The sequence below is a fragment of the Maniola hyperantus genome, chromosome 1, assembly GCF_902806685.2.
Source record: "Maniola hyperantus chromosome 1, iAphHyp1.2, whole genome shotgun sequence".
NCBI classification, from domain to species: Eukaryota; Metazoa; Arthropoda; class Insecta; order Lepidoptera; family Nymphalidae; genus Maniola; species Maniola hyperantus.
Window position 1 is genome coordinate 17207773 of NC_048536.1, and position 27166 is coordinate 17234938.

The window sequence follows — 27166 nt, forward strand, 5'->3', positions numbered from 1 at the left end:
TGGCTTTCGTCAGTTTGTTTTTCGGTCTATTTATTACTTTACTCTATGTTTCGTGGCCATACACGAATACAGCTAAAAACTTAAAAATATGTCTATGATTTTTGTTTACATTTTGCAAAATGTCATTTTTTTTGTTAAAAACTTTGTCAACAAGTGAAAAACAATAATATGATAAACTATAATGATCTTTCGGTGATAGCGAAAGTATCATTTTGAATTGTTTTTATTAAAATTAGTCGGCTAGTAAAACAGGCCTAATGTTTCTTCGGAAAAGGTCTAGTAGACTTTATAAGTAGGTACTTACTGTTAAATGTACAAAATCAATTCAAGCTAAACGTTATTTTTGCAGTACAACGCTAAAATTCCTCATAGCGGCGCCGCTGGCTGTGTTATTCTACTGCGAGTGGTTCGTGTTTGTCGTACAGCCGCTGTTTTGGAAGGATTTGGTCTGCCAGCGTGAAGAATCGTGCACAAAAATACTCTTCATAGCAGATCCGCAAATACAAGGGGACCTGGCCATACCACCGCCTCTAAATTCACTTTTTAACTGGGATAGTGACAGGTAAGAATCTGTATACCACACTAGGATTATTAGATATTCTGTGCTATGTGTGTTCAGATAGACCCACTTAAAGAGCAGAACAAATTAAGACATGGAGATAAGGTTTACCTACAATTTATTTTAATTTATTGATAAACATCCTCTTGTCAATGTAAAAATAAACCTTATTTCAATCTCCTAAAACTCAATTTTAAATTTGATCAAAATGTTCTCTGCTTATTAACTTTACTGCTATCCAGAGCTTATTGCTTGACTTATTTCTCTTCATTTGGAACTAGCTTAATTTATGTTTTAAAAACCTTGTGGGAACTCTTTGATTTTCCAGGATAAAAAGCCTATGTCACACTCCAGATGTTCAGCTATATCCATGAAAAAATCATCATATCATACCAATCCTTTGCTCTGTTGCAGTGTGATTGGAACAAACTAAAGTATGCGGTAGAAAGTAATGTACATCAACCTTTAGAAGGAGATAACAGATTTGTAGAGCATTGTCTCTGTCATTGAGACCGACAAAAAGTCATATATATATAGGTAGAAGTGACAGAGACAACGCTCTGCAAAGCCGAAATGTCATTCTAATAGGACAAAACTAATAGGTTCATCACTTTCTGCAACTGCAGCATACTGTAGCAATATATTATTGCTTGGCTACTTATATGTAAGCCTGTTAATTTACTGATTTCCAGATATCTTCGGTCCACTTTCTCAGTGGTGCTAAAGCACTTCAAGCCGGATGTGTTGGTGTACCTGGGAGACTTGATGGATGAAGGCTCAGTCTCCAGCTCGGCCCAGTTCCACAGCTATGCTAAACGGCTGCTAAGTATATTTGATGTCTATTACCCCATTGTGGTAAGCAATTCTATTTTTATTTTTTATCGATTTTTAGGGTTCCATGCCTCAAAAGAAAAAAACGGGACCCTTATAGGATCACTTCGTTGTCCGTCTGTCTGTCTGTCAAGAAACCTACAGGGCACTTCCTTTCCTTTCTTACAGCAGACATTCGGGGAAAAATCTGAAAACCGTGAATTTGTAGTTCCATCACACAAAAAAAAAAAATTGTGGTCATGAACTAATAATTAGTATTTTCAATTTTCAAAGTAAGATAACTATTTCAAGTGGGGTATCATATGAAAGGTCATTATTTTTATGCATCATAGTCTTTGAATCATCGTGCAAAATGTTGAAAAAATGACTGTAGTACGGAACCCTTGTTGCACAAGCCCGACTTGCACTTGGCCGGTTTTTACAAAAATGAGCCTAAATTACATGACCTTGTATGTAAAAGCAAACACTACATGCACATTCACACAATTTACATGGTAAAATTATCTAAATATATAAAAGGAAAAGGCGACTGACTAACTGATCTATCAACGCACAGCTGAAACTACTGGATGGATTGGGCTGAAATTTGGCATGCAGAAAGCTATTATGACGTAGACATACGCTAAGAAAGGATTTTTGAGAATTCAACCCCTAAAGGGGGTGAAATAGGGGTTTGAAATGTGTGTAGTCCATGCGGACGAAGTCGCGAGCATAAGCTAGTTAATCATATAAGTAAAATGATATAAAAAGTAGCTAAGCATTGTTTTATAATTCAAATAAAATAAATATGAAAAGTAAGCCATTTCACTTAAATAATTTATTATTAAGTACTAGCTGCCCTGGCGAACTTCGTTCCGCCTAACAGCCGTAATTTCTCCTTAATATTGGTGCAAGAATCATTAAAACTGGTCTGAGGGCTTCTAGTATCTAGAGCACCATAAACGAACAAACAAAAATACTTATTTTAATAGACTGACAAGCTTATACCCGCGATATCATGCGCGTGGACAAACCAAGCGGTACAAAAGTCCATTCTTAGTGGATGTCTACGTCATACCTAATACCCATCTGCATGCCAAATTTCAGCCCGATCAATCTAGTAGTTTGAGCTATGCGTTAATAGATCAGTTAGTCAGTCAGTCAGTCAATTAAAATTTTTAAATTTTTCTCTCCGTAAGAACCATCCTAGTACTTCAAGGAATATTATAAAAAAAGAATTAGTCTCGAGATTTGCGATGACCAACACATTTAGTGATTTATTTTTATACTATAGAAGATATACAGCGAACTCTGAGTTTGCTCAGATTTAGGACACTTTTAAAACGATACAGCATTATTTCGCCAGCATAAATCTGTCACAACAACAGTAATAATTAGTTTAATTATAATTTAACTAGCTTATGCTCGCGACTTCGTCCGCGTGGACTACACAAATTTCAAACCCCTATTTCACCCCCTCAGGGGTTGAATTTTCAAAAATCCTTTATTAGCAGATGGCTACGTCATAATAGCTATCTGCATGCCAAATTTCAGCCCGATCGGTCCAGTAGTTTGAGCTGTGCGTTGATAGATCAGTCAGTCAGTCACCTTTTCCTTTTATATATTTAAGATGATAATTTTCTTTTTCCAGCAAGTCTGGCTTCCCGGCGACAACGACATAGGTGGTGAAAACGAACCAATCAACCAAGAGAAGGTAGCGGAATTCAACAGAGTGTTCAACCAGCCCTCCGTGATAATGTTCAGGAACATCACGTTCTATAAGGTCAACTCTGTGATGTACAAAGTGCCTCAGGCCTCCGATGACGCGGATGTCAACGTGAGGATAGCTGTGTCGCATTACCCTGTTCTGTCTAAGGGCGTTTTTGGGAAACAGGTGATTGGGGCTTGTTTAGTGTTAAAAAAGCTTGTTTAATATTAAACAATCTATTTTTTACAAATAATTTTAAATACATCAAAAATAACGAAACCGGCAGGATTCGAACCTGCGTCTTCTGGGTTTCGCGCTCGATGCCTTGACCACTAGGCTACGGTTTCGCTTACTGCCAGTGACGAAATTTGTGATATGTATGTTCACTCAGTACTGAAGCTACTGTCAATGCCATCTAGTGGCGACACTTTTTACAGTTCCATATCTCCAGAGAAAAAAACCGGCCTAGTGCGAGTTGAACTCGCGCTCCGAGGGTTCTGTACTACAGTCGTATTTTTTCAACATCTTGAACGATATAGTTCACAGATTTTGCGGGAAAAAACGCACGGAAATTAGCCCTGGTGCGCGCTAGCTCTTAATTCCCGGGAATTCAAAAAGTTCCCACGTGATTTTAAAAACCTAAATCCACGTGCACGAAGTCGCGGGCATCATCTAGTCTCGTCTCTATATTGAATTGCAAAATGTGTTGCTGATCGCAAATCTCGAGAATAGCTGAACCGATTTCGCTTATTCTTTTTTCATAATATTCGTTGAATGGGGACCATCCCCATCTCATCTTACGGAGAGAAACATTTTAAAAATTTCCTGAAAAGGAATCGACTGTTAGGCGGTATGAAGTTCGCCGGGAAAGCTAGTCTATAAATTTAAAAAAAGTTGGAGGAGAAAGGGGAATCATCATCATCATCATCATCAACCAATAGACGTCCACTGCTGGACATAAGTCTCTCCGCCTGAATCCAGCGGCTCCCTGCGACTCGTCTGATGTCGTCCGTCCACCTAGTGGGGGGCCTTCCAATGCTGCGTCTTCCGGTGCGAGGTCGCCATTCCAGCACCTTGAGACTCCAACGTTTATCGGTTTCACGAACTATGTGCCCTGCCCATTGCCACTTCAGCTTCGCAATCGGTTGAGCTATGTCGCTTACTCTAGTTCTAATATGGATCTCCTCATTTCTGATTTGATCATGTAGAGAAACTCCAAGCATAGCTCTTTCTGCTCTCTTATGAGGACTCTGAGCTTTCTTATGAGGCCCATAAAAGGGGAATAGTAGTCCTAATCCTTTAAAAAACATGTTTTCTTCAGGTGAATGATGCAATACATCCAGACATATACTTCTGCGCTCACGAACACGTCTCAAAGTATGTGATACACAAGAAAGACTTTTCTTCCAAATATTTGCTGCAACCAGGGGACACAGGGGTGTTGGACATCTCTTTTGATGGTGATTGGTTACACGAGATATTTGTGCCAACCTGTTCGTATAGGATGGGGACAAGTAAAATTGGCTATGGAGCCGCTATTCTAGGTAAGTTAAAGATTGCTTTTTTTAAGTGCTGTGTAATAAAACAATGGTACTGATTCTGAGCAAATTTTAGAGTATTCGCATCCTCTTCTTACTAATGTAATATGAAAAGGACTGATGCAGTTTGACAGTTATAAATTTAATTTTTAGATGGTAAAACCCGTGATTTTAGCGCACAGTCGCGAGTCTACTGTTTAAATTTGTAGCGTGCACTAAAATTTAGCGTCTTTAAATGTAAAGTTCATGTTCTGTCCCTTTTTAGCATTGTTAAAATGAAAAGGATGCAGATACTCTAAATTTAGTTTAGAGAAAGAACGGAATCAGTGCCATTAAACCTTTATAGTTTCATCCTGTCTTGTCTGTCGATCTATCGGTGTGTTACAGCTATTTTAAAAGTAAATTAAAAAAGCTGTAGGTAAAGTTGTAATTTAGTAGTAATAGTAACATGTTACTGCTACATAGAGACATTTGAAGTGATTCGAAAAAAAATTGGTTACTCTCTACTCAGTGAGATCCGGTCGAATGTTTTAAAATCATAAGGTAATACATTTTTAAACAGTTTTTGAAAAAAAAAACAGTCAAGTGCGAGTCTGACTCAAAACGAAGGATTCCATGCCATCATACAAGAAATAACTTTAATTTTTTTTGCTACATTGCTACCTGCCAAATTTCATGATTGTAGGTCAACGGGAAGTACCCTATTGGTTTTGATTCCCTTACGGGGCTTGACAGGCAACAAAGCGATCCTATTAAGGTTCCTTGTTAGATACGGAACCTAACAACCACAATTTTCTTGCAGAAAACCACCATGGCTTAAAGTACACAGTATTCTGGTCACCTCAGCGGTTCCCCCACCTCGCCGCGTACCTGACGCTTGCGCTAATTATTGCTGTCTATGGAACCTGCTGGTGCCTGGTCAGGTTGCTGAGCAGACAGCCTCGGCTTATCACGGAGGACATATTACCTCTGTTACATCGGAACTAGTGTTCAGTGTTCTGGTCCCCGCAGCGGTTCCCCACTTCGCCGCATACCTGGCGCTGGCGCTGATCATTGCTGTCTATGGCGCCTGCTCAGGCTGCTGAGCAGACAGCCCCAACTCATCACTGAGGACATACTACCTCTTTTACATCGAAACTACTACTTTTATAAGTTACGCCGAAATATCAGTAGACAAACAGCGCGCTTCCGTCCGCTATTGGTTGTTACGCGCCATGTTTTGTACGCGCGATTCATGAGCGAGACAGCACGAGTCTGTTGTTCTTGTGTTTAAAATCTTAACGTCAAGCAATAAGGTCTATATTTCATTGGTATACTTTCAGCGCGGCGTTAGTTTGTGCTTTTTGCGCAAACGAATTTTGGCGATGCGATTTATAAAAAGTATGTACAAATAAATGACTACCTATAGTATAAATGTGAAAGTATGTTTGTTTGTCGTTCATCGCGCTGCAACAGAGCTATGGATCAATGTGATCGTGCGATATGCGCTTTTCTGGGTTAAAAATATCCTATCGTTGCTGATAGCCATCAACAATTTTATGCCATTCTTGCCGCAACTGTGCATTAAGCCAATAGTGAGATAAGTCAGCCAGCCAGAGGTGATTGCAATCATCATATTGCAACTGTCAGACTTCAGTGCTAGGCCTGCTGATTGTACAGTACCCGGAAGGAAATATTGTACATCAACCTTTAGAAAGAGATATCTGTTTAGTAGTGTGTTGTCTCTGTCATTGAGACCGACAAAATGTCACATAGGTATGAGTGGCAACGCTCTACAAAGCCGAAACCTCTTTCTAAAGGTTGATGTAGTTTTTTTTTTGTTTTTTTTTATTCAGATCCAAGTTAGCCCTTGACTGCAATCTCACCTGGTGGTAAGTGATGATGTAATTTTTCACCAGCTATTGTATAAAGTACATTTTTTTAGAATTTTTTGAAGATTAATAATTTGTATAAGTATGTAGTATGTGTAAGGTTTATTTTAGTTTAAGATTATTATACAATAAACATTTCCTGTTTTCACTGGAACTGCTCTGTAATATAAAATAGGTAGGCAGTGCCATTATGCCTTCACAGAGACCAGAGTGTATACCCTTATACTCCTTAGCTATTATTTTTACTACAGTGCAAATGAATTGACTAGTCTGTACCCTGTATACTAATGCATATTATTGCAAATATAATATTTCATATGAAATTACTATCATATAGAAGTTGTGCCAAATATTGTATTTTTATAATAAGTATTCTGTAATTTAGCATAATTCCTACATCACTTTTAAATAAAATACATATGTAGATTTTTTATTAATAGTGGCTATGAACAATAAATACCTACATGTAATACTTGTAACTGTAACGAATAATAATTATTTTTATTATGTAATACAAAAATTTATTATATTTATTATTGTAATACAAAAAATAAAACTATTTTCTTACGATAAATGTTTTATTTATAATTTTATTCCTTTTTTATTTGCAAATACAGTGATACTTATAGTTAGTATCATATAAACATTTAATATCATAAATGTTGCAATAGTAGGTACAAATAATGTTCGTACTGACATATTTATTAATCCGGTGGTTATGTTAGCGATTAAAAAGAAGAGTAATCCATTATTATTAATGGCAAGTAATATTAAAGGGACATTAAAACTGGTGTTTTTACTACTAAATGATGCTTCTAAGAAATACATTACAGATAGAACTAAAACTGTTATAGCCGACAAGTATATGCAGTAGCTTGTATTGGCAAGAGTCCTCGAAGCAGGCCTATATAAATTTATAATATACAAGCAAACAATTAGCAAAACCGAAGTTATAATCAGTTTTCGGAATACATAATATCTATTGACAGACCTATTGATCAATAAATGTTTTATTTTAACTGCAAACAGGTATAACGCGACATAGCCAAGGCTTGATGTGATACCCTCTTTATTGGCATCTATCAAATCAATTCTTGGTGTATCACTAAACACCCAAGCTTCTAAACAACTGTATAGTAAAAACTCATGAATACTTATTACAATAATACTCAATAAAAAGGAATGTGACGAGAATAATAAGAGCAGAGATGAGAGGAATTTACAAACTGCAAGTGTGTAAAAGAAATTCCAATGCACCCCATACTCGGTAACATGATTTTGGTAGTCCAACTGTTTTACAGACAAATATCTTGTCAGACCGAGAATCAAAAGTATACAAACAAATTTTGCATTACTCTTTAGAACATATGCATAATTGTTTTTATTAAAATTTTTATGTACAAGCCCACTTATCAATACGAATAGTCCGACCCCTGTGTCCATTAAACTGTAGCCATACTTTTCAGTTTTCGCCAAGTAACGCGGAAAATCTTTAAAATCTACAGCCAAAATACATATTACAGTTATTAGATATGTTAGGCCTCTCAAACATGTTATCGACTGTATTTTGTCATTTGGAAAAACATTTTCACATCTAAAAGCATCTTGGACTTCCCTATAACTGATTTTCCTCAGTATTTCATACAATAACAACATAGATACACATAGGTTTAGTTCGTAAATGTAACTGGAAAAAATTGTGTGTGCTGTTATTGTAGGAAGTACAATTATTAAATATTCCTTTACATATTGAATTGAACTAGAATGTTTTTGTTTAATTGCACAAAATAAAGCGCACTGCACTGTAAAAAATACACATATAAAAGTATGCACAGCTGTTGAACCATGGTTGTTTTGCATGAAGTATTCATGGTAATTTTTGTAATCCGTGCCGTTCATTTTATATCATTGACTTTTGTTATGTTTATTCCTTCGGCCATAGCAATCTTATACACAAAAAGTTGAAATAATTAATTCTTCGAATAAAAAAATAAGAAAATAAATAAAACTTCGCTTTGCTCATGCTCATGGAAATAAGTCACAGAGTACCGGTCTTAACAGATAGAACTAATGTTTAGTATAAAAAATCTCCATAATTTTAGTTTGTGCAATTAGAACTAGATGGCGTTTTATCAAAAAATAAATTACGGTGCGACAAGGCTATCTTGGCGCGTGGCGAAATCGGAACTAACGGTGCCGTCAAGTGTCCCCTTTGTTCTTGTTTGAATATTCTAAGCCTTTGTTCTCCAATAGCGCCCCCCTGTCAATGTCAATCAAGACGTGGCAAGAGAGCCTTGTCGCACTGTAGTCTGGTATCTCTACGACTTCCCATAAAGCAAATTAAGAAGAAGAAGAAGATCTCTACGACTCAAAAAGTTTTATTTACTACTAGGTGCTACTAGCCACAGGACACTATTACTCCTTTGCTACTAGCTGAAGCCCGCGACTTCATCCGCGTGGAATTAGGTTTTTATAATCACTGAGGGAATTCTTTGATTTTCCGGGATAAAAAGTAGCCTATTTCACTCTCTAGGTCTATATCTATACCCATAGACTATATGTATACCATTCTAAATAATATATGTATACCCATGCAAAAAATCACGTCAATCCGTTGCACGTTGCGACTTGATTGGAGGACAAACCAACAAACAAACACACTTTTGCATTTATAATAAGGGCACTATAGCAACCTTGTATAGTAACCTTGACATCCATGTTTGTGCCACATTTTTGTTTACGCAGTGTTACTGCATCCGTGATCCATCCATTCAAGTGTACTGCTGGGATATTCACTTATAAATTCATGCTAAATTCAACATAACCGAATACCTATAGAGAATGCAGTACAAAAATCATGTGTAAAGAAAAAAAGAAAATTTAGTTTTAAATAATAAATTACGGGTTTTGTTTTATTACCTCAACTTTTAGAACTGAAAGTACTTCTTTCAATGTATAAAATAATAAATAATGCGGCCGAACTAAGAATAAGACTGAATTTCTGCCATATTGCGACGTGTACCTAAGCGGGATTATAATTTTTGATTCGTATTGTCTTTGAAGTCACTACCTATAAAAATAATATATGAATCAAACCTGCACACGTGTTATACCTGTTATACGTATAGCTATATAGTTGACCTTAAAAAACTAGTATCCAAGGCCGGAAAAAATTAAAAATAAATTACATACAATAGTTACTGCAATTAGAAACAGATGGCGCCACTACGAAAGATTAGCTGACGTCTCTATACCAGTATATACCTATAATGTAGGTACTCTGTGCAGAGTACTTTGTAAATAAGTGATGCATTCACCACATTCACAGAGTACCTACCTACTTTTTACATATGGATGCATTGACACATTTGACAGTTGTTTGCAATTTTTTTCACTGGTTTTACGGCTCTGGCTCTGGGTTTTCACAGTTGTCTGCATAGCGGCATACATAGATAACACACTATATGCCAGAGATATATCCGAAGACTTCAGCTTCGCAACCCGTTGAGCTATGCCGGTTACTCTATTTTTCTCCATTCTAATAGGCCTAACAGTTTAACCGATTTCGATGACATTATTTTGGTACAGAGTTAGCTTACATCCTAGGGAAGGACATAGGCAAAGAGTATTATAATCACTGGACATTGGCTAATTTTTATCCCGGAAAATTAAAGAGTTCCCACGGGATTTTTATAAACCTAAATCCACTCGGACGAAGTGAGGGCATCATCTAGTTAGGTAGGTAGGTAGGTACTCTATATTATATGTACCTACTTAACCGCAAATAAAACATTTTTTTATATCTTATTTTAATTTATTAACAAAAAGACTAGCTTACATCTAATTTGTAACTTATTACAACAGATTATTGTACAGCATAAATAGATTAATTAACATTACGCTTAAAATAATGGTGTGTAGTCTAACTCTTTGAAGACAGAGTTTAGTCTCTTGTTTAACTTAACGTAAGTAACTAACACGTTGGTTAAGTAAAGGAGAAAATCTTGCAAATTACAAAGCTGAGCTTAAAGACAAACTTAGTAGAGTCTAAAGCTGCTCTTCTACCAGAGGTGTGCTATGCAGTTATAACTAAACTATGTGATCGTTTCCACTAATGCTAATGCCGTGTACAGACTGACGCAAGGTGACATGCAATGTTAGATGCAAAACGCGCCACGAGCATTGCAAATCGCGCGCGGGGCATTAGTAGAAACGATTAACGATCACGTAGTTTATGTAGTACTAGCTGCATAGCTAACCTGTGGTGGAAAGCAGTCTAAGGTGTAACTTAGATGTCAAAGTCGAAAGGACGTTGAGGACGTCTCTGCGCTAGAGGAATGTTGACCTCTTCAGCTGACCGGAACACTTGTGGCTGGTACTGAGGCCGTTGTGTCGGCCTCTGCTGCTGGACGGCGGGGGCTCGGCGAGGAGCTTCCTCCTGAACAAGTGAAAACATTTCGTTGTAATGAATTTAAATAAACTTTAGTAGTTGTCGAGTTATAAATTCACACACTGGCTGCCAATGCCAACTTTGATGCTTTCAAGCGTCGTCGTAAATTCCTATTTAATTTCGCAAGGTCTCAGCACCAGGGCTATGTCCGTTTTACTCTGACGTTATTGTGTTTCGACGCTCTAAAGTCTAAATCTATCTACGTTGGTGAGATAGGCCTGATCCAGGCCTCTGAGATGGCTTATATTAAGTAACCCTTAGAGGCGAGAGCCCTACACAGAGCTCTGCGAGTTAATTTTTTCCCCTTTTCTTTTCGTTTCTATATTATTTAGAAAGGGAAATGATAGGTTTATGTAACATTTAACGTTGGATATATTGAAAAGATACACTAGAGCCTCTGATGTGGCACCAATTTAAATATTTTGTCGTAATTTTGTTCAAGAAACTGTAGGTACAGACATACTCAGGCAGCAGCATAATATGGCCGAAAACTTGAACTGAACCCATATTTTTTTTACGAATTCATTACTTGTATCGAGAATTTATCATTATTAAGTGCAGTATTTCCGAGCATCTTTCAGTAGGTAACTAGTTACTCGTAGTATAATTTTTTTACTCGTAGCTATCTACTAAATGATATCAAACTTACAGATTTGACTTGGATTAAGAAAACTTACTTCTTCTTCGTCTTCCTCTTGCTCGTAACGGTCGTCCCTATACACCTCGGAGGGGAAGTATCTGTCGGAGTACTTGAGAGAGAGGTTGGGTTTCCTCTGGACCTCTTCCTCGTTGATGGGCTTGTACAGGTAGTCGTTGACGAAGTGGTACTTGGACGACTTCTGGCAGATGCTGTCGTGGGTTGGCGGCATGCAGATCAGATGGACCTGAAGAGAACAAATTTATTGATTACTTTTGACTTTATTATTCTATTTACTTTTGGAAATCATCGTCGAAAAATAGATTATTTATTATTGTGGTTTCGAATTTGATATACATAATATACAATATCTGTCACCGGCTGTACTCACGAACCCATCCGGAGTCCGTTACATTTATAATATACCTTACATTACATTTTGATATAGGTACAAACCTACCTTGTTTTTTTTGTTTAGATTTAGATTGACACTATCGACATCAATGAAAAAACCGAGACCTTATATTATTCGAACATAACCAGTGGGCCAGTTTTTAGCCTACTCTTTCTTCATTAAAACTGCCAAAATCCACAAATCACGAGATCATTTTTTGATTTATTCCTACAAGTTAGCCCTTGACTGCAATCTCACCTGGTGGTAAGTGATGCAGTTTAAGATGGAAGCGGGTCAATCTGGAAGGGGTATGGCACTTTTTGTCAAACCCATACCCTTTTGATTTCTACGCGGCATCGTACCGGAACGCTAAATCGCTTGGCGGCACGGCTTTACCGGTAGGGTAGTCTCTTCCCTTCTCAATCGTTCACTCTTGACAGAGTGGTCGTGGCTATGAATTCTTCACTGCTGCTCGTGCGATCTCCCTCCAGCGACTTCTGTTGGTGGCATTATGTGCACACACGGAGACAGGTGTGCTTGTTGCAGAGCGGATTAAGTTCGTCCACCTAGTTGGGGAACGCGCACGCGGACGTGTGCCCTCCACTCGTAGGGTAGTAACTAGTCACATATCGTAAAGTTGTTACCTGGTGGACAATCGGCAACTTATTCCCTACGTAAATACAGCGAAGTACTTGGGTATGACGCTTGACGCAAAGCTTCGATGGAAAACTCATGTTAAAAAGAAACGTGAGGAGTTAGAATTACGCTACAAAAAAATGTATTGGCTGCTTGGAAGGCATTCCACGCTCTCATTACATAATAAACTTATGCTATACAAGCAAGTTCTGATGCCTGTATGGACGTATGGTATACAACTCTGGGGGTGTACTAAACCGACCAATGTTCAAGTAATACAGAGATTCCAGAACAAAGTACTCAGGGAAATAACAAATGCACCCTGGTATGTAAGAAATCACGATCTCCACAGGGACCTTAAGATAGAGTTCGTAAACAAAATCATCCAAGAGTACGCAGAAGCTCACCAACATCGACTTCGCCAACATGTTAATTTGGAGGCTGTGAAGCTTCTAGATAACATGAATATCAAAAGGAGGCTCAAAAAAACCAAGCCGTTCGAATTAGTGTTAAAATTTAAAAAGTACATAAGTGCAGCGTTTGTGTAATAGTGCTTGTGCTACTTTATTTTTCTAGGTCACAAGAACATAGTGAACTGTAAGTACGTGTTAGAATAAACTAAGGACAGTTATTGGACTGTAAATTAGATTTAAAAATTAATCATAAGTAGAAGTTTAAGCTAGAATAATATTACTTATTAGCCCATGGACTAGATGGTAGTAGTAATAAAGCTGCCATTTTATAATGGTGCTTTATGGTAGGAAAAAACAAAAAAAAAAATCGTAAAGTTGTTGTTACCTGGTGGAAAGTGAAGCCTTCAGGACAGATCCAGGAGTGCTTGATATTATCCTGGCAGTAGTGGAACACCTCGCAGTTCAGCTCCTCGTCTGCGTAGTAGCCGGTGTTCTTGCTGACGCAGTTGAACTTGGACTGCTGCAGCAGGGTGGAGAGGCGGTCGGGCTCTTCCTTCTCCTCTAACTCTTCCTCTGATTCCTGCTGCTGTTGGTGTTTTATAGGACGCTGTTGCTCTTGCTGTTGAGAAACAGAAGTATTGTAATAACTTCATTATCTCTTGAATGATCTCTACATAGTATAAAATAAAGTCGCTTCCCGCTGTCTGTATGTACCTATGTATGTATGAACGCGTAGATCTTTTAAACTACGCAACAGATTTTAATGCGGTTTTCACTAACAGACAGAGTGATTCAAGAGAAAGGTTTAGTTCTCAAAAAATTAGAGATCCCTAGAGAAATTGAAATAATGTGAATTAGGTTGGAAAAATCCTCTCATTTGAGAGTTTCCGAGGCAATGACACCTCAATGACACCACATTAGTATCTACATTGCACCCTGTCCGTTCGTCTGTCTGTTAGCGGACTGTATCTCGTGAACCGTAATAGGTAGAGAGTTGAAATTTTCATCGAATGTGTATTTCTATTGCCTCTATGACAAAAAATAATAAAAATTTAAAAATGGCCACCATGAAAATCAAGAAGTGTTATTTTATTATACGATGTTACGAAGCCCTTCCGACTCGCACTGGGCCGATTTTTACATATTTTATCTTTTTATTTATATATATATAAAAGGAAAAGGTGACTGGCTGACTGACTGACTGACTGACAGATCTATCAACGCACAGCTCAAACTACTGGACGGATCGGGCTGAAATTTGGCATGCAGACAGCTATTATAACGAAGGCATCCGCTAAGAAAGGATTTTTGAAAATTCAACCCCTAACGGGGTGAAATAGGGGTTTGAAGTTTGTGTAGTCCACGCGGACGAAGTCGCGAGCATAAGCTAGTTCTCTTTATAAAGTCTCAACATCACGAACTTAAATTCCCAAGTAAGATCGAAGTCACCTAGTTTAACAAGCGTCATATTATCGTCAGCCCAAGATACAAAAATGCTTAGTGGGAGCGAAATATACCTACGTACGCTTTTAATGTAACTTGACTCCAACCAAAGGAGTTCTCAGATTTGCCATTGCTTAAATTTAAACAATGTGTAATACAATATGTAGGTATTAATTTATTAAGTCGAGGTTATTAAACAATTGACGAATTTCTTAATGACAAAGTACTTACATTCAGCAGCCAACAAAGTAGAGTATAGGTATGTAATAATAATTCATTACATTACTTTTGTAGCAGTGATAGCCTAGTGGTTAGGACGTCCGCCTTCTAATCGGAGGTCGGGGGTTCGATCCCGGGCACGCACCTCTAACTTTTCGGAATTATGTGCGTTTTAATTAATTAAATATCACTTGCTTTAACGGTGAAGGAAAACATCGTGAGGAAACCTGCATGCCTGAGAGTTCTCCATAATGTTCTCAAAGGTGTGTGAAGTCTACCAATCCGCACATGGCCAGCGTGGTAGACTATGGCCAAAACCCTTCTCACTCTGAGAGGAGACCCGCGCTCTGTAGTGAGCCGGTGATGGGTTGATCATGATGATGATTACTTTTGTATTGTATGATATTGTAATATTTTGTGATTTGGAACGAGTAACTGCTGAACTTCTCACGTTCACACTAGAACCTGCCTGCCGAACCTAGAAGTAGAGTCTTGCTAAGTATAGAGATCTGATAGCATTTAAATGGCGCAAGTTGTCCAGGGAGCCGCTGGATTCAGGCGGCGCAAGACCATGGCGTGTGGAAGTCCCTACAAGAGACCTATGTCCAGCAGTGGACGTCTATCGGTTGATGATGATGATGAAGTTGTCCTAAATTATTTTCAAGCCCCCCCCCCCCTGCGGAGCTCCGCGCTCGCCATCTCACCTGGTGACGCTGTAGCGGCCAGTAGGGCCTACGTGGCATAACTACTCAATCTTAAATTTTATATAAGTACCTACTCACTTTTCTCGTGAGGAACATCGTGAGGAAACCTGCATACCTGAGAGTTTTCCATAATTTTCTCAAAGGTGTGTGAAGTCTATCAATCCGCACATGGCCAGCGTGATGGACTATGGCCAAAACCCTTCTCACTCTGAGAGGTGACCCGTCCTTTGTAGTGAGCCCTGGGTTGAGCATGACTCACTTTTCTATGCGGTGCCCTGACCGGCACAGGCCTCTGTTCTTCTATGTACACCTGCTGCGGCCTACTGGGTATGAGGAACTCTTGCTGTTGCTGCTGTTGCTGCTGCTCTTGCTGCTGCGCTCTTTGCTGGTAGCCGGCTAGCTCTGCGAGGGACGGCGTTGGTCGGAACCCGCTGGGTAGTGTATTGGGGAATCCTCCTTGGTTGTATGCTCGTGGCCTGAGGTTCCGGGATTCCTGAAAAGTTGTAAAAGTAATGTAAATGATAACAAAGCTTGGATTTGACTCGCTCCAGCAATGCACGGGGCTGCAATTGCTCGTACAGTATGTCAAAATAATATTGTAAATTGATCTCTTGAAAAGAGCAACCGCCGAGTTTCTTGCTGGTTCTTCTTGGTAGGACCGGTATTCCGAACCAGTGGTAAATTAAACTAGTTGACGACTCAAAAGCACTTGTAAAAGTTTATTTGAATAAAAATCTATTATATTCTATTTTAAGTAAGAATTAACTCCAGTTATTCAAGTTATGAAAAGAAAAAGTTTTGGATCGTTATAGTTATAGTTTATACTTTAGTCGATTTCAGTTCTGTGTTCCATAAGTTTACCTACCTAGTTAGTTTTAAATACTCTGTGCCTAGTTTTTCATACGCATACTATGCCCGTGTGTTGTGGACATAATTCTTTATTATAAGTGTTAATTTCTCATTGGAGACTGCTTTGGTTTAAGTGTTTATATATATATACTATCTAGTTAACTAATTGTAACTGTTTGTCTCTATAAAATAAAATAAATTAAATTAAAATAAATTAAATCGTAGCTTTAGTTCTAGAAACTGTACGTATTAATTATCAGTTATCTCCACTTATCATCATACAAATTAACAATTTTGACAATCAGTAAGCGTAACATTTTACCTATTCTGAATAAATAATTTGAGTTTGAGTTTGAGAAGAGCAGAATAGAAAAGGACAGCAAATCTTTGTTGCAGTCTTGAACAGTCTGACAAAAGTTTCCTATGCGACTCGCGCGCCTCTTACGAGTACTGCTAGGTAGATTAGTTTAGGGTTCGATCCTCAGGATCGAATCCTAAATCTACACGCACGACTAACTTTTTTAAACTTTAATATCACTTGCTTTAATAGTGAAGGAATCGTGAGGAAACCTGCATGCTTGAGAGTTTTCCATAATGTTCTTAAAGATGTGTGAAGTCTGCCAATCTGCACTTGACCAGCGTGGTGGACTGTGGTCAAACCATTTTGATACTGAAAGGAGACCCGTGCTCTGTAGTGAGCCGGCTATGGGTTGATCATGATGATGATGATTGCATAGATAGACAGAAAAACATTACTAAAATTTTAATATATTTTTTGTTAACAATAAAAGAGTCGATATACGAATTTCAAAAGAATTTTTATTTTATTTATTTATGCACACAGCAACAACACAAGTAAACATAGTAAAACATACAAGGATTTTAATCTAATAGCCGTAGCATGCAAAGGCGGCCTTATCGCTAAAGCGATCTCTTCCAGACAACCTTTTCAATAGAGGGGGCTGGTTTTTATAACGTATTCTACCTATATGCGTTAGTGTAAATGACTTAAGTAATAAATAATTGGTAAGGCGTTACAAATCGCCGTGGGCGAGCATTGTTTGATAGACCCACATCCCACGTGCTTTAGCGATACATGTACAGAACTACTTACTTGTAATAGGTAACGTCTACCAAAAGGATAAATGATCGTATGCAAGTCTACTAATATCATTACACTTGATTAATATTATCTATTTGAAGGCTGAAGCTCTAGTAATATGGTTAGTATGATTAGGTACATCTCACTAACGTTAATAGAATTCGAGCGACGAAGCACGTTACGTCAAAGTAAAATGGACCTAAAGATCCTGAATTTAAAATCAGGCATTCAGACCCGCCGATTTTTCTTTTGCAAGATTTCTGACTGTAACGCTGGTTTAAGATGTATGGACAATTTTAAAACAAAACACTTGAAGTGCTTGAAGTCTATTTTATTTTGACGCAAAAGTGTTTCGAAGCTCGAATTCTATCAACGTTGATGAGATGTAAAATCTTATACTAAGGCTATGGCTTGGAGTACTTGCTCTAAATATATGGACGACTTTTAAACAAGACGTAAAAGTCAACTCGAATTCCGTTAACGTTTTGACGACATGTAAAATCTAATACGGACTCTACTGGTCTACGCTTGAAGGTCACCAGCTTGAGCAGTTAATCATTCAACATCTTACATGGATCCCTTGGGCAGTTATTGTCAACTGCTCAACCAGTTGTTTCAACCGTTGTTGGAGCAGTTAACAATTTAATTGCTGTTGCAATAATTGCGCGAGCAGTGGACAGCAGGAGACGTCGAATCGAAACCATCGAGAGTCAGCAGTGTATGTCCTGCAACTGCTCAAACGCGCGACGGAATTTCGCCATGCTACTGACTGCTCGAAGCGGTCACGACTGCTCAAACAGTATCTTTATGACAGTCAAAGGAAGACTGACTCGCCAGCTATGACTGCTTTAAGCTGCCAATATGAAAATACGCCTTAAGTATGTACTTAGGATGCAATATGAGAGTTCCAAATGTCGTCCTTTCGTTTTTTTATGCAATTCAAGGGTATACCTACTTACATAAGCACTGAAGCGATAGGTATCGAGTTATCAGATTTCCAATGTTTATATTTTTTTAGTTTTGATTGTAGGTATTTGAGTAGGTATCAAGTTCGATCGGTGATATAAATGCTTAATAAAGTAACTTTTATTTTTATTTATTTTTTAAAAAGAATATTAGCCATGTTAGATGACTAATATTCCCCTTTCCTCTCCAACTAAGCGTCAGGCTTGTGCTAGGAGTAGGTACGACAATAGTGCAACGGGTGGGGTTTGAACCGCCGACCTTTCAGTTTTCAGTCCACTCCTTTACCGGTTGAGCTATTGAGGCTCTAAACTTAAATCCATACTACTATTATAAATGCGAAAGTGTGTCTGTCTGTCTGTCTTCTTATCTGATCAAAACGTGAACCAGGAACTGGATTTCATGGCTAATAAAGTATTACAATGTACCCAGTAACTCTTGTCAACCTGGTTAATACATTCTTCGATACAATCCTTATTGGGTAACACGCAATATAAAGCTTGGGACAGAACATGCGAGTTTTTTACAAATTCTATATCTGCGCCTCGCAAGCCTCTTTTTCTTCAAAATAAGTATATTGCAATTTCAAAACAATATATTAACATAATTATTTAATTACTAGCTGGTGATAAATAAAAACTTAAATCCACGCGTAGGTTTTTTTTTTACTTCCGTGGATTTAAAATCCCGTGGGAGCTCTTTGAGCGACACAGTACAAACTAAGAGAAGTATACTTACTCATTTAGTTCTAACAGCCGCACTCAGAGTCGCTTAATCGTTACTTAAGGCATTCCTTATCCATACTAATTAATGCCTTAAGTAACGATTAAGCGACTCTGAGTGCGGCTGTAAGACAACAAACAGAACAATCAGAAATCACGCGATACATTTTCTTCGCTTACGATTATACCTTCAAGCAATAGGTAAAAATTAATTTTCGAAACTTTTATTGCTTTTATGGAAACTTGGAAACTAAGAGTCCAAAAGAATTCTTCTGAAACTCTATTTCAGAAATCATAGGTAGGTATTTAAATTTGAATTTTGTCACAGTACTGTAATTTTTATGTTCAACTAGCTGAACCGCCCCGGCTTTGCTCGGGTGGAGTTAAGAAAATTGAGGGAGAGGTTGAATTAAAATAATTTTCTCTCCGTAAGAATCATCCTCGTACTTCAAGAAATATTATAAAAAAAAGAATTAGCGTAATCGGTTCAGCTGTTCTCGAGATTTGCGATGACCAACACATTTAGTGATTCATTTTTATATTATAGATTGTTTAGATTCGTTTTATTATTCGTCAATATATTATTATCTCAATGCTTAAAAAGTAACAGTACTTAATAATATTTTAGTGTAAACTTTTTAGCAGTTGCAACACCCGTAGCTCCTAGTAAAATCTTTCCCCGCGGTTTATGCGTTTTAGCTTTAAAGCTACCATGTTCACATTACCGGAAAATAATATAATAAACGACCAGTCGGACATTCCCTCCGACGACGTTACCGCTCGTGCGTGACGACGTTCGTCGTTGCTCGCTGAACATTCCTTGCGGAGAAATTATATCATAGCACGTGCTGATAGTCGGCGCTACATTTTTTTTTATTATTATAGCCTTTTTGTTCCTTAATTCTTCTTGATTGTTCTTAAACTTATTAACACACACTTTTATTTATGTCTATAGTTTGTTATTATTTATATGTATTATTTGATTTAATGTTAAGCAACTATAATATTATATATAAAAATATATATTTTAATTACTTAATATTATATATTAAGTAATTTTATTTATTAAGGACCGAGTGTAAGCCTTTTCATTAATTGTTTTACAGTGACAGTGCGGGCAGGCCATGTCTTTCGCAGAACTTTTTCAGAGAAAATTATGATTTTGTCTCAATCCCTGCAATTACGGTTACCTACTTTGAAAAATATCGCCTAGAAGCGACCAGAATTTTATTTCATTAATCAAACCTGACGCTATTTACTTAGTTGAGTAAGTACAGGTAATTATTATCAACCTACCAACAATATATTTTTTCAGAGTTTTCCTTAACGTTTTCAAAGGTGTGTGTAATCAATCTGCCTCTCCGCACTTGGCCCGCGTGATGGACTATGATGGCCTAAACCATTCTCATTTTGAGAGAAGACCCTGTTTAGTATTAGGTCAGCAAAGGATTGAAATTATGATGATGATGAACAGTGTTTTTTACCGTTCATTAGCTTATCTTCTTATCGATCAAAAAGGACTGTAGGAAGGCCGGCAAGAAAAGTTGACATTTAGAAACAGCAGGCCGATTGCCGTAAACTGACATGTGACATCGCAATAGAAATATCCTTAAGAACCGTGATCGTTACAGTTGATAAATTTGCTATCGCGGACGACTAATGCACTATATCGCATTTGGTCATTATCGACATTTTGATGACGTATTGGTAGCACGGACCTATTTATAACCCGACTAAATCGAATATCTATGGTAATCACTTGGTAATCTAGCAATTTACATGGACATAACAGTCTCCTAAATTTGGCTACGTTACTTATTACAAATAAGTAGTTAGTCTGTGGTACCTAACTATTTAGAACCCCAGACCACAGAGTACAATTTTTTGTTGTTTTTCCTTAGTTTACCCGTTTGTTTTTTGTGATTAATTATTCTGCAACTTTGCTTGCTCCTCGGACTCCGGAGACTTAGTTTTTCTCACTGAACTTATACGCAAATGCCTGGGCACTGATTTGCCTAAGTATTGGGACCCTTATTGACGGACTGTGGCTGCTTCGAGAAGTTGTTGTGTGACGAGGTGTGGTAGAAGTTAGAAATCGTAAGTTAACAAACGTTATCATTCAATACAAGTGAAGGCTCTCATGCGGGTTTCCTTACGATCTTCCTTTTCCTTCACAGCTAAGCAAGTGATATTTAGTTGTTACAATGGTATTAAACTCCGAAAAGTTAGAGGAGTTTTAACAGCGTTTCATAAAGTACCTATTATACAAATTGAGTCCATTGCTACTGGTGGTTATGACTTCATAGTAAGTACCTCCACACTACAAGTGCTTTCTCGAGTATGTTTCCTTATGTACCTAGAGCTGCCTAAAACGTTGCTCTTCATATGAAAGTTTGGATGTTTCTTACTCCTTCGCACCACAAATATTTAAAGAAACAATTTGGATTAGCTAAATTAGTAACAAAGATACCATATACACAGATTCTAAAGTCTTCGCAGACAACGTCATACCTAAACAGAAGCTGATAGTGCCTAGTGGTATAGATTAAGCAACACAGTCAGTGGTCACTTACTCAGTTATCATAATTTTTTTCAGGCAAAGGTGATACAATAGGCCGATTGCCGTAAACTGACATGTGACATCGCAATAGAAATATCCTTAAGAATCGTGATCGTTACAGTTGATAAATTTGCTATCGCGGACGACTAATGCACTATATCGCATTTGGTCATTATCGACATTTTGATGACGTATTGGTAGCACGGACCTATTTATAACCCGACTAAATCGAATATCTATGGTAATCACTTGGTAATCTAGCAATTTACATGGACATGACAGTCTCCTAAATTTGGCTACGTTACTTATTACAAATAAGTAGTTAGTCTGTGGTAACTATTTAGAACCCCAGAAGAGAACTATTTAAAACCCCAGAGACTTGCGTTTTTGGCGGGAAACGCGAAGTGCGCTTTTTAATTGAAAATTGTTAAAAATATAGTTTTTGAGTGTAAATAGTACATTATTTTGTAAATAGTTTTCGTTAAACTGTGGTACAATGCCGTCAGATAGTGACGGCTGTGATTTGGAACCAGCAGCGGGCAAAAAGAGGAAGAAAATGCAAAAGGAGAAACCCTCTGAAAGTGATGGTGCAAAATACAAACCATTTATAAAACCAGGGTATCGCCGGGCGTACGGCGATACTAGTACCAATTCAGAATTCCCTGTATACGTAGAAAGCACAGAAGATATCAAACTAGGAAACAAAAACCCCCTAGTGGTATCCAAATATTTTAAACAAGTAAAAGGTGTAAGTGAAAGTAGGCGCATAAACGCTACTAAAATTATGCTTGTCTTCAAACAAGCGACAGCGGCTAATGACTTTTTGAAGCACGAGTGCCTTTCAGTTTATAAACTTCGAGCGTTCATCCCGGCGTCCTCTGTGGAAAGGGTAGGGGTGGTTAGGTTTATTCCAAAAGAATCTAGCAATCAGGAACTATTCAATAAACTCTCCTCGGAAAGTGAAGTAATAGGTGTAAAGAGATTTTTGAAAAAAGTGGGAGAGGAGCTAATTCCTCTCTCCACTATCAGTGTAATTTTCAGCGGTACTAGTCTACCGCAGTATATTTATTTGGACAACTGGAGATACAAAGTTTTCACTTATGTTCCTCCTTTGATGCAATGTTTTAAATGTATGAAATTTAACCATTATGGGAAAATTTGTAAAAATCAGCAAATATGCTCACGGTGCGCTGGTGAGCACCATTACAAGGACTGCACGACGGATACACTGAAGTGCAGCAATTGTGGGGGTGCGCATCTTGCAATATCAAAAACGTGTCCTGTAAAGGCAGCGAGAATGGAGAGGAACAAAAAAGAAACCTACTCAAAAGTAGTTCAAATAAGTAGTGCGAGTTTCCCTCCACTCCCAAAGCCTCAGAGCCCTCAGACATATGAAAAAAACCAAACTACATACTCACAGCCTAAGCAAACTACACAGACAAAGACAGAAATTTCACACAATGATATTGTAAATAACTCTAAGCTTTTAAGAGCCATAGTAAACACTTTGGTTACAATAGGGAACTCTAATAATATTAAGACTACTAATCAAATCAAAGAAACATTTTTAGAACATTTAAGTAAAATATAATGGATTCTCACCTAACTATTGTGCAGCATAATATCCAAAGTATTAACAATAAGAAACCCTTGGTTAAAACATTTTTGGAACAACATAATATTGATATTTTGCTATTAAATGAGACCTGGCAAAAAAATACAAGTAATCCTATTAGATTTTCAGGATATAATTTTGTAGGAAAAAATGCAAATAATGAACATGGTGGAGTAGGCATTTTATTAAAAAATACATTAAAATATAAAATATTGCCAACACAATTTTATCAAGATGTCCAGTCCATAGCAATTTCTCTAGAAACTAATATAGGTTCCGTGTCGATTCTATGTGTTTATTGTCCACCTAAAAATAAAAATAACAATTATTGTAGAATTAATAAACTTAAAAATATTATTGCTAGCTTACCAAAACCTTGTATAGTCTCAGGAGATTTTAACGCGCATCATATTGCTTTTGGGTGCAATTGTACAAATTCAAGAGGCAAAACATTGTTTGAAATTTTTGATGAACATGACCTATGCCTGTTAAACACAGGTGTATCTACTACAGTACAAAGACCTAATGCAAATAGCTCTGCTATTGATGTGACAGGGGTGAGTCCCGTATTAGCACCTCTATGTGAATGGTCAGTAGGTGACGATCCTTTGGGTAGTTACCACTATCCAACTTTTACAAAATTAAGCCTAGTTCCATCTAAATATTCTGTCAATGACAAAGTAGAGAAATTTCTATTTCATAAAGCAGATTGGACCTAATATTATGCAAAATCAGAGGAGTACTTTAAAGGTATATCTTTTGATGAAATAGATCCTTCACAGTCGTATGATAAGTTCTGTGAAGTTTTAAATACTCTTAGAAAAGAATTCGTTCCTTATGTAAAAATTGAAGGTCCTAGACTTTTTAAAACTCCTGCTCCTTGGTGGGATGAAAACTGTGAAGTTGCTGTTAAAAATTCGAGAGAAGCTTTACAGTTATATAAAAGAAATGGGTTGATGGAAAATTACATTAATTATAAACAATTGGATGCACAAAAAAAATTAATAATTAAGGATGCTAAGAAAAATAGTTGGTACAAGTTATGTTCAACATTCAATAGATATACTCCTATTACTCGAGTATGGAATTATATGAAAATGTTTAAACGTATTAAAAACCCACCACAGCATAAAAATGATGTATGGATTCCCGATTTTATTTCAAAATTTAAACATGATAACAATAACACAACGTTAAATACCTCTGTTTTCGAATTTAATAATGATTCTGACAAGCATATGTTACTTTTAAAGCCTTTCACTTTTGCAGAATTTAATATAGCACTTAAATCAAGAAAAAACTCTACACCCGGCTTAGATAACATTCCATATATAATGATTAAAAAATTGCATAAATTAGGTCAATTAGCTTTACTTGATATATTTAATAGGCTATGGGATAATCAATGTGTTCCAGAGAGTTGGAAGATCCAATGTATAGTACCGATTTTAAAACCTGATAAATCTTCATCTGATTGTAATTCATACAGACCAATATCACTAACATCATGCATAGGAAAATTATTTGAACAAATGCTGAAACTGAGATTAGATTATTTTACAGAAAAAAATAAATTATTACCAACATTCCAATACGGTTTCCGAAAAGGAAGAAGTGCTAATGAGAGTTTGACATCATTTGTATCGGATTTAAGAAGCTGTAAGTTATCAAAAGATGCTGCAGTATGTGTATTTTTGGATATAGAAGGTGCTTATGACAATGTTGATTTAAACCAGATTATTACTTCTCTTCATGAAATTGGCATTCCTGGAAAAATGTTAAAATGGCTATCAAATTTTTTAAATAACAGAAAGTTTTATGTTAAGTATAATAATATACTTCATGGACCTAACTCAACAAGTAAAGGCCTTATGCAAGGTGCATCATTATCTCCAATTTTATACAATTTATATACCTCTCAAATTGAGAAATATGTAACAACAAAGGATGTAAAAATTTTACAATTTGCAGATGACTTGTTATTATATAGTGTAAATAAAAATGTAGAAATAGCTGTAAATAATGTTAATTCAGCATTGACTCAGGTGCAAAATTATTACCAAAACACTTTAAAATTAAGTATTAATACCTCTAAAAGTTCATGCATGGTATTTGGTGGACCAGTAGATGTAAACATTAAATATAATAACTTAGATGTTCCAATTGTAAGAAATAAGAAGTTCTTAGGAGTAATTTTTGATACAAAACTAAAATTCGATGCTCACATTAACTACATTTGTAAAAATGCATTAAAAAGCATTAATCTTATTAGATGTTTAGCTGGTACATTTTGGGGTTCAGATCCCAAAGTTTTGACTTTGTTGTACAATAGTATGGTTAGAAGTCATTTTGATTATAGTTGTCTTGCGTATATGCAAACTAATCCATCGTTGTTGAAAAAATTGGATGTCATTCAAAATATAGGTTTGAGAATAATAAGTGGAGCAATGCGGTCTACACCTATTAATTCAATGGAAGTAGAAACATGTATCCCTCCTTTGCCGGTGAGACGTGTTTATTTGGCTGAAAAGTTTTGTTTGAAGCAACTATTCGCTAACTCTAACTTGGTAAACAAATTATTACTTCCACAGGATTTATTAAAAGTTACTGAAGCATCAATTGAAACTCTACAACCTACAGCGGAAGCACTTCTTTCCGGTAAAGGACCTACTATGTCAATGATTATGACTTATATGCATAGTATTGCTAGTAAGATAAATGTGAATGACGTTTGGCCTATGTATGATTGCCACTATGATGTAATAAACCTCGAAAATAGAATACACATCACTGATATTAAATCCAATTTAGACTTCCTATTGTTCATTGAAGAAAATTGTAAAAATCATTATAGGATATATTCGGATGGTTCTAAAAATGAGAACTTTGTAAGTTCTGCGTTTTATGATTCACAGTTAAAAAAATGTAGATCATATAAATTAAACTCTGACTGCAGTGTGTTTACTGCTGAATGCGTTGCCCTGTTCAAGGCATTGGAATATATCAAAGAAGAATTAATGTTTAAAATGAATAACTATGTTTTAATAACAGACTCGAAAAGTGTTCTTTTAGCTATAAATAATTTTAATTTTAGTAATTATGAATTAGTTTATATTATTTTCCAAATTAAAAATGTACTACTTAATTTAAAACAAAGGGGAATTAATATAGAATTTGTTTGGGTACCCTCCCACAGAGGCATAACAGGAAATGAAGTGGTTGATTCTGCTACAAGAAGAAGTAATTTTTATGAAGACTGTTCAAGTAGCATCAAAGTGCCATTTACGGATTTATGCAATACAATTAAAATAAGACAAAAGAAATTGTGGAGTGAAGTGTGGGATGTGACTAATAAAAATAAAGGAAAATGGTATGCGGAAATTCAAAAGGAAATACCAATACAACCATGGTATTTCAAAACAAAGTGTGAATCTAGAAAATTTACATCATTAATGAATAGACTGAGATTTGGTCACTGTCTGGTGCCAACACACCTGAATAAAATAAAAATACTAAACAGTAAAAAATGTAACTATTGTGAATATGAGGAGGCTGATGTTAATCATATGATACTCAAATGTCCAGCTTTTGGCATACAAAGACTTATATTAGCCAGTGATCTAAACACTATAAATATGGAACAAAAACAAAAAATTGATTTTCCCCGCCATGTAAAGGACTTGTTGTGTAAAACGTCATATTTTAAGTCTATTTTTAATTATATAAGTAATACTATAAATAAAGTGTAAAAACGTTAGACTAATTAGTTATAAGCAATTTTGTATTTTTAGAATAATATTTAGTTATAAGCAATTTTGTATTTTAGAATTTGTAAATTTTTGAAAGGCCTTAAAGGAGTGTTATCCAGGGCCGTAAAATAAATTAAAAAAAAAAAAAAAAAAAAAAACCCCAGAAGAACAGAGCACAAAGTACAATTTTTTGTTGTTTTTCCTTAGTTTACGCGTTTGTTTTT

General features: G+C 36.5%; 3 protein-coding genes and 1 non-coding gene across 5 annotated transcripts in view; 1 reads left to right on the plus strand and 3 right to left on the minus strand.

Moving 5' to 3' along the window:
• The first annotated feature begins 50 nt into the window (after window positions 1-50).
• Window positions 51-6758, plus strand: Mppe (Metallophosphoesterase). 2 transcript variants are annotated; one of them, XM_034985622.2, is made up of 7 exons: window positions 51-274; window positions 350-562; window positions 1252-1414; window positions 3021-3263; window positions 4399-4621; window positions 5418-5538; window positions 5693-6758. In XM_034985622.2, the coding sequence occupies exons 1-7, from the start codon at window positions 258-260 to the stop codon at window positions 5886-5888; spliced, it is 1176 nt and encodes a 391-aa protein (XP_034841513.1). In that variant the 5' UTR covers window positions 51-257; the 3' UTR covers window positions 5889-6758. The 2 variants fall into 2 exon arrangements, with proteins under 2 accessions (XP_034841513.1, XP_069356305.1); XM_069500204.1 differs by having other exon boundaries at window positions 62-274; window positions 5418-5836.
• On the minus strand, window positions 3352-3424 carry TRNAS-CGA (transfer RNA serine (anticodon CGA)). Its single transcript has one exon. It is a non-coding gene; the product is annotated as a tRNA-Ser (tRNA).
• Window positions 6759-7042: 284 nt separating the features above from the next.
• Window positions 7043-8505, minus strand: LOC117997363 (phosphatidylinositol-glycan biosynthesis class W protein-like). The gene has a single exon (XM_034985631.2). It carries the CDS (start codon window positions 8383-8385, stop codon window positions 7069-7071), a length of 1317 nt encoding a protein of 438 aa, XP_034841522.2. The 5' UTR covers window positions 8386-8505; the 3' UTR covers window positions 7043-7068.
• A 1771-nt stretch (window positions 8506-10276) lies between these two features.
• Window positions 10277-27166, minus strand: part of LOC117997203 (probable basic-leucine zipper transcription factor Q) — a 43061-nt gene continuing 26171 nt past the window's right edge. Inside the window, exons 3-6 of the mRNA XM_034985453.2 lie at window positions 15642-15875; window positions 13402-13635; window positions 11614-11820; window positions 10277-10924 (exon numbers count right to left, since the gene is read on the minus strand). Of these exons, the coding sequence (XP_034841344.1) occupies window positions 10775-10924; window positions 11614-11820; window positions 13402-13635; window positions 15642-15875 (825 nt within the window). The 3' untranslated portion in view covers window positions 10277-10774. The remainder of the gene's footprint in view (window positions 10925-11613; window positions 11821-13401; window positions 13636-15641; window positions 15876-27166) is intronic.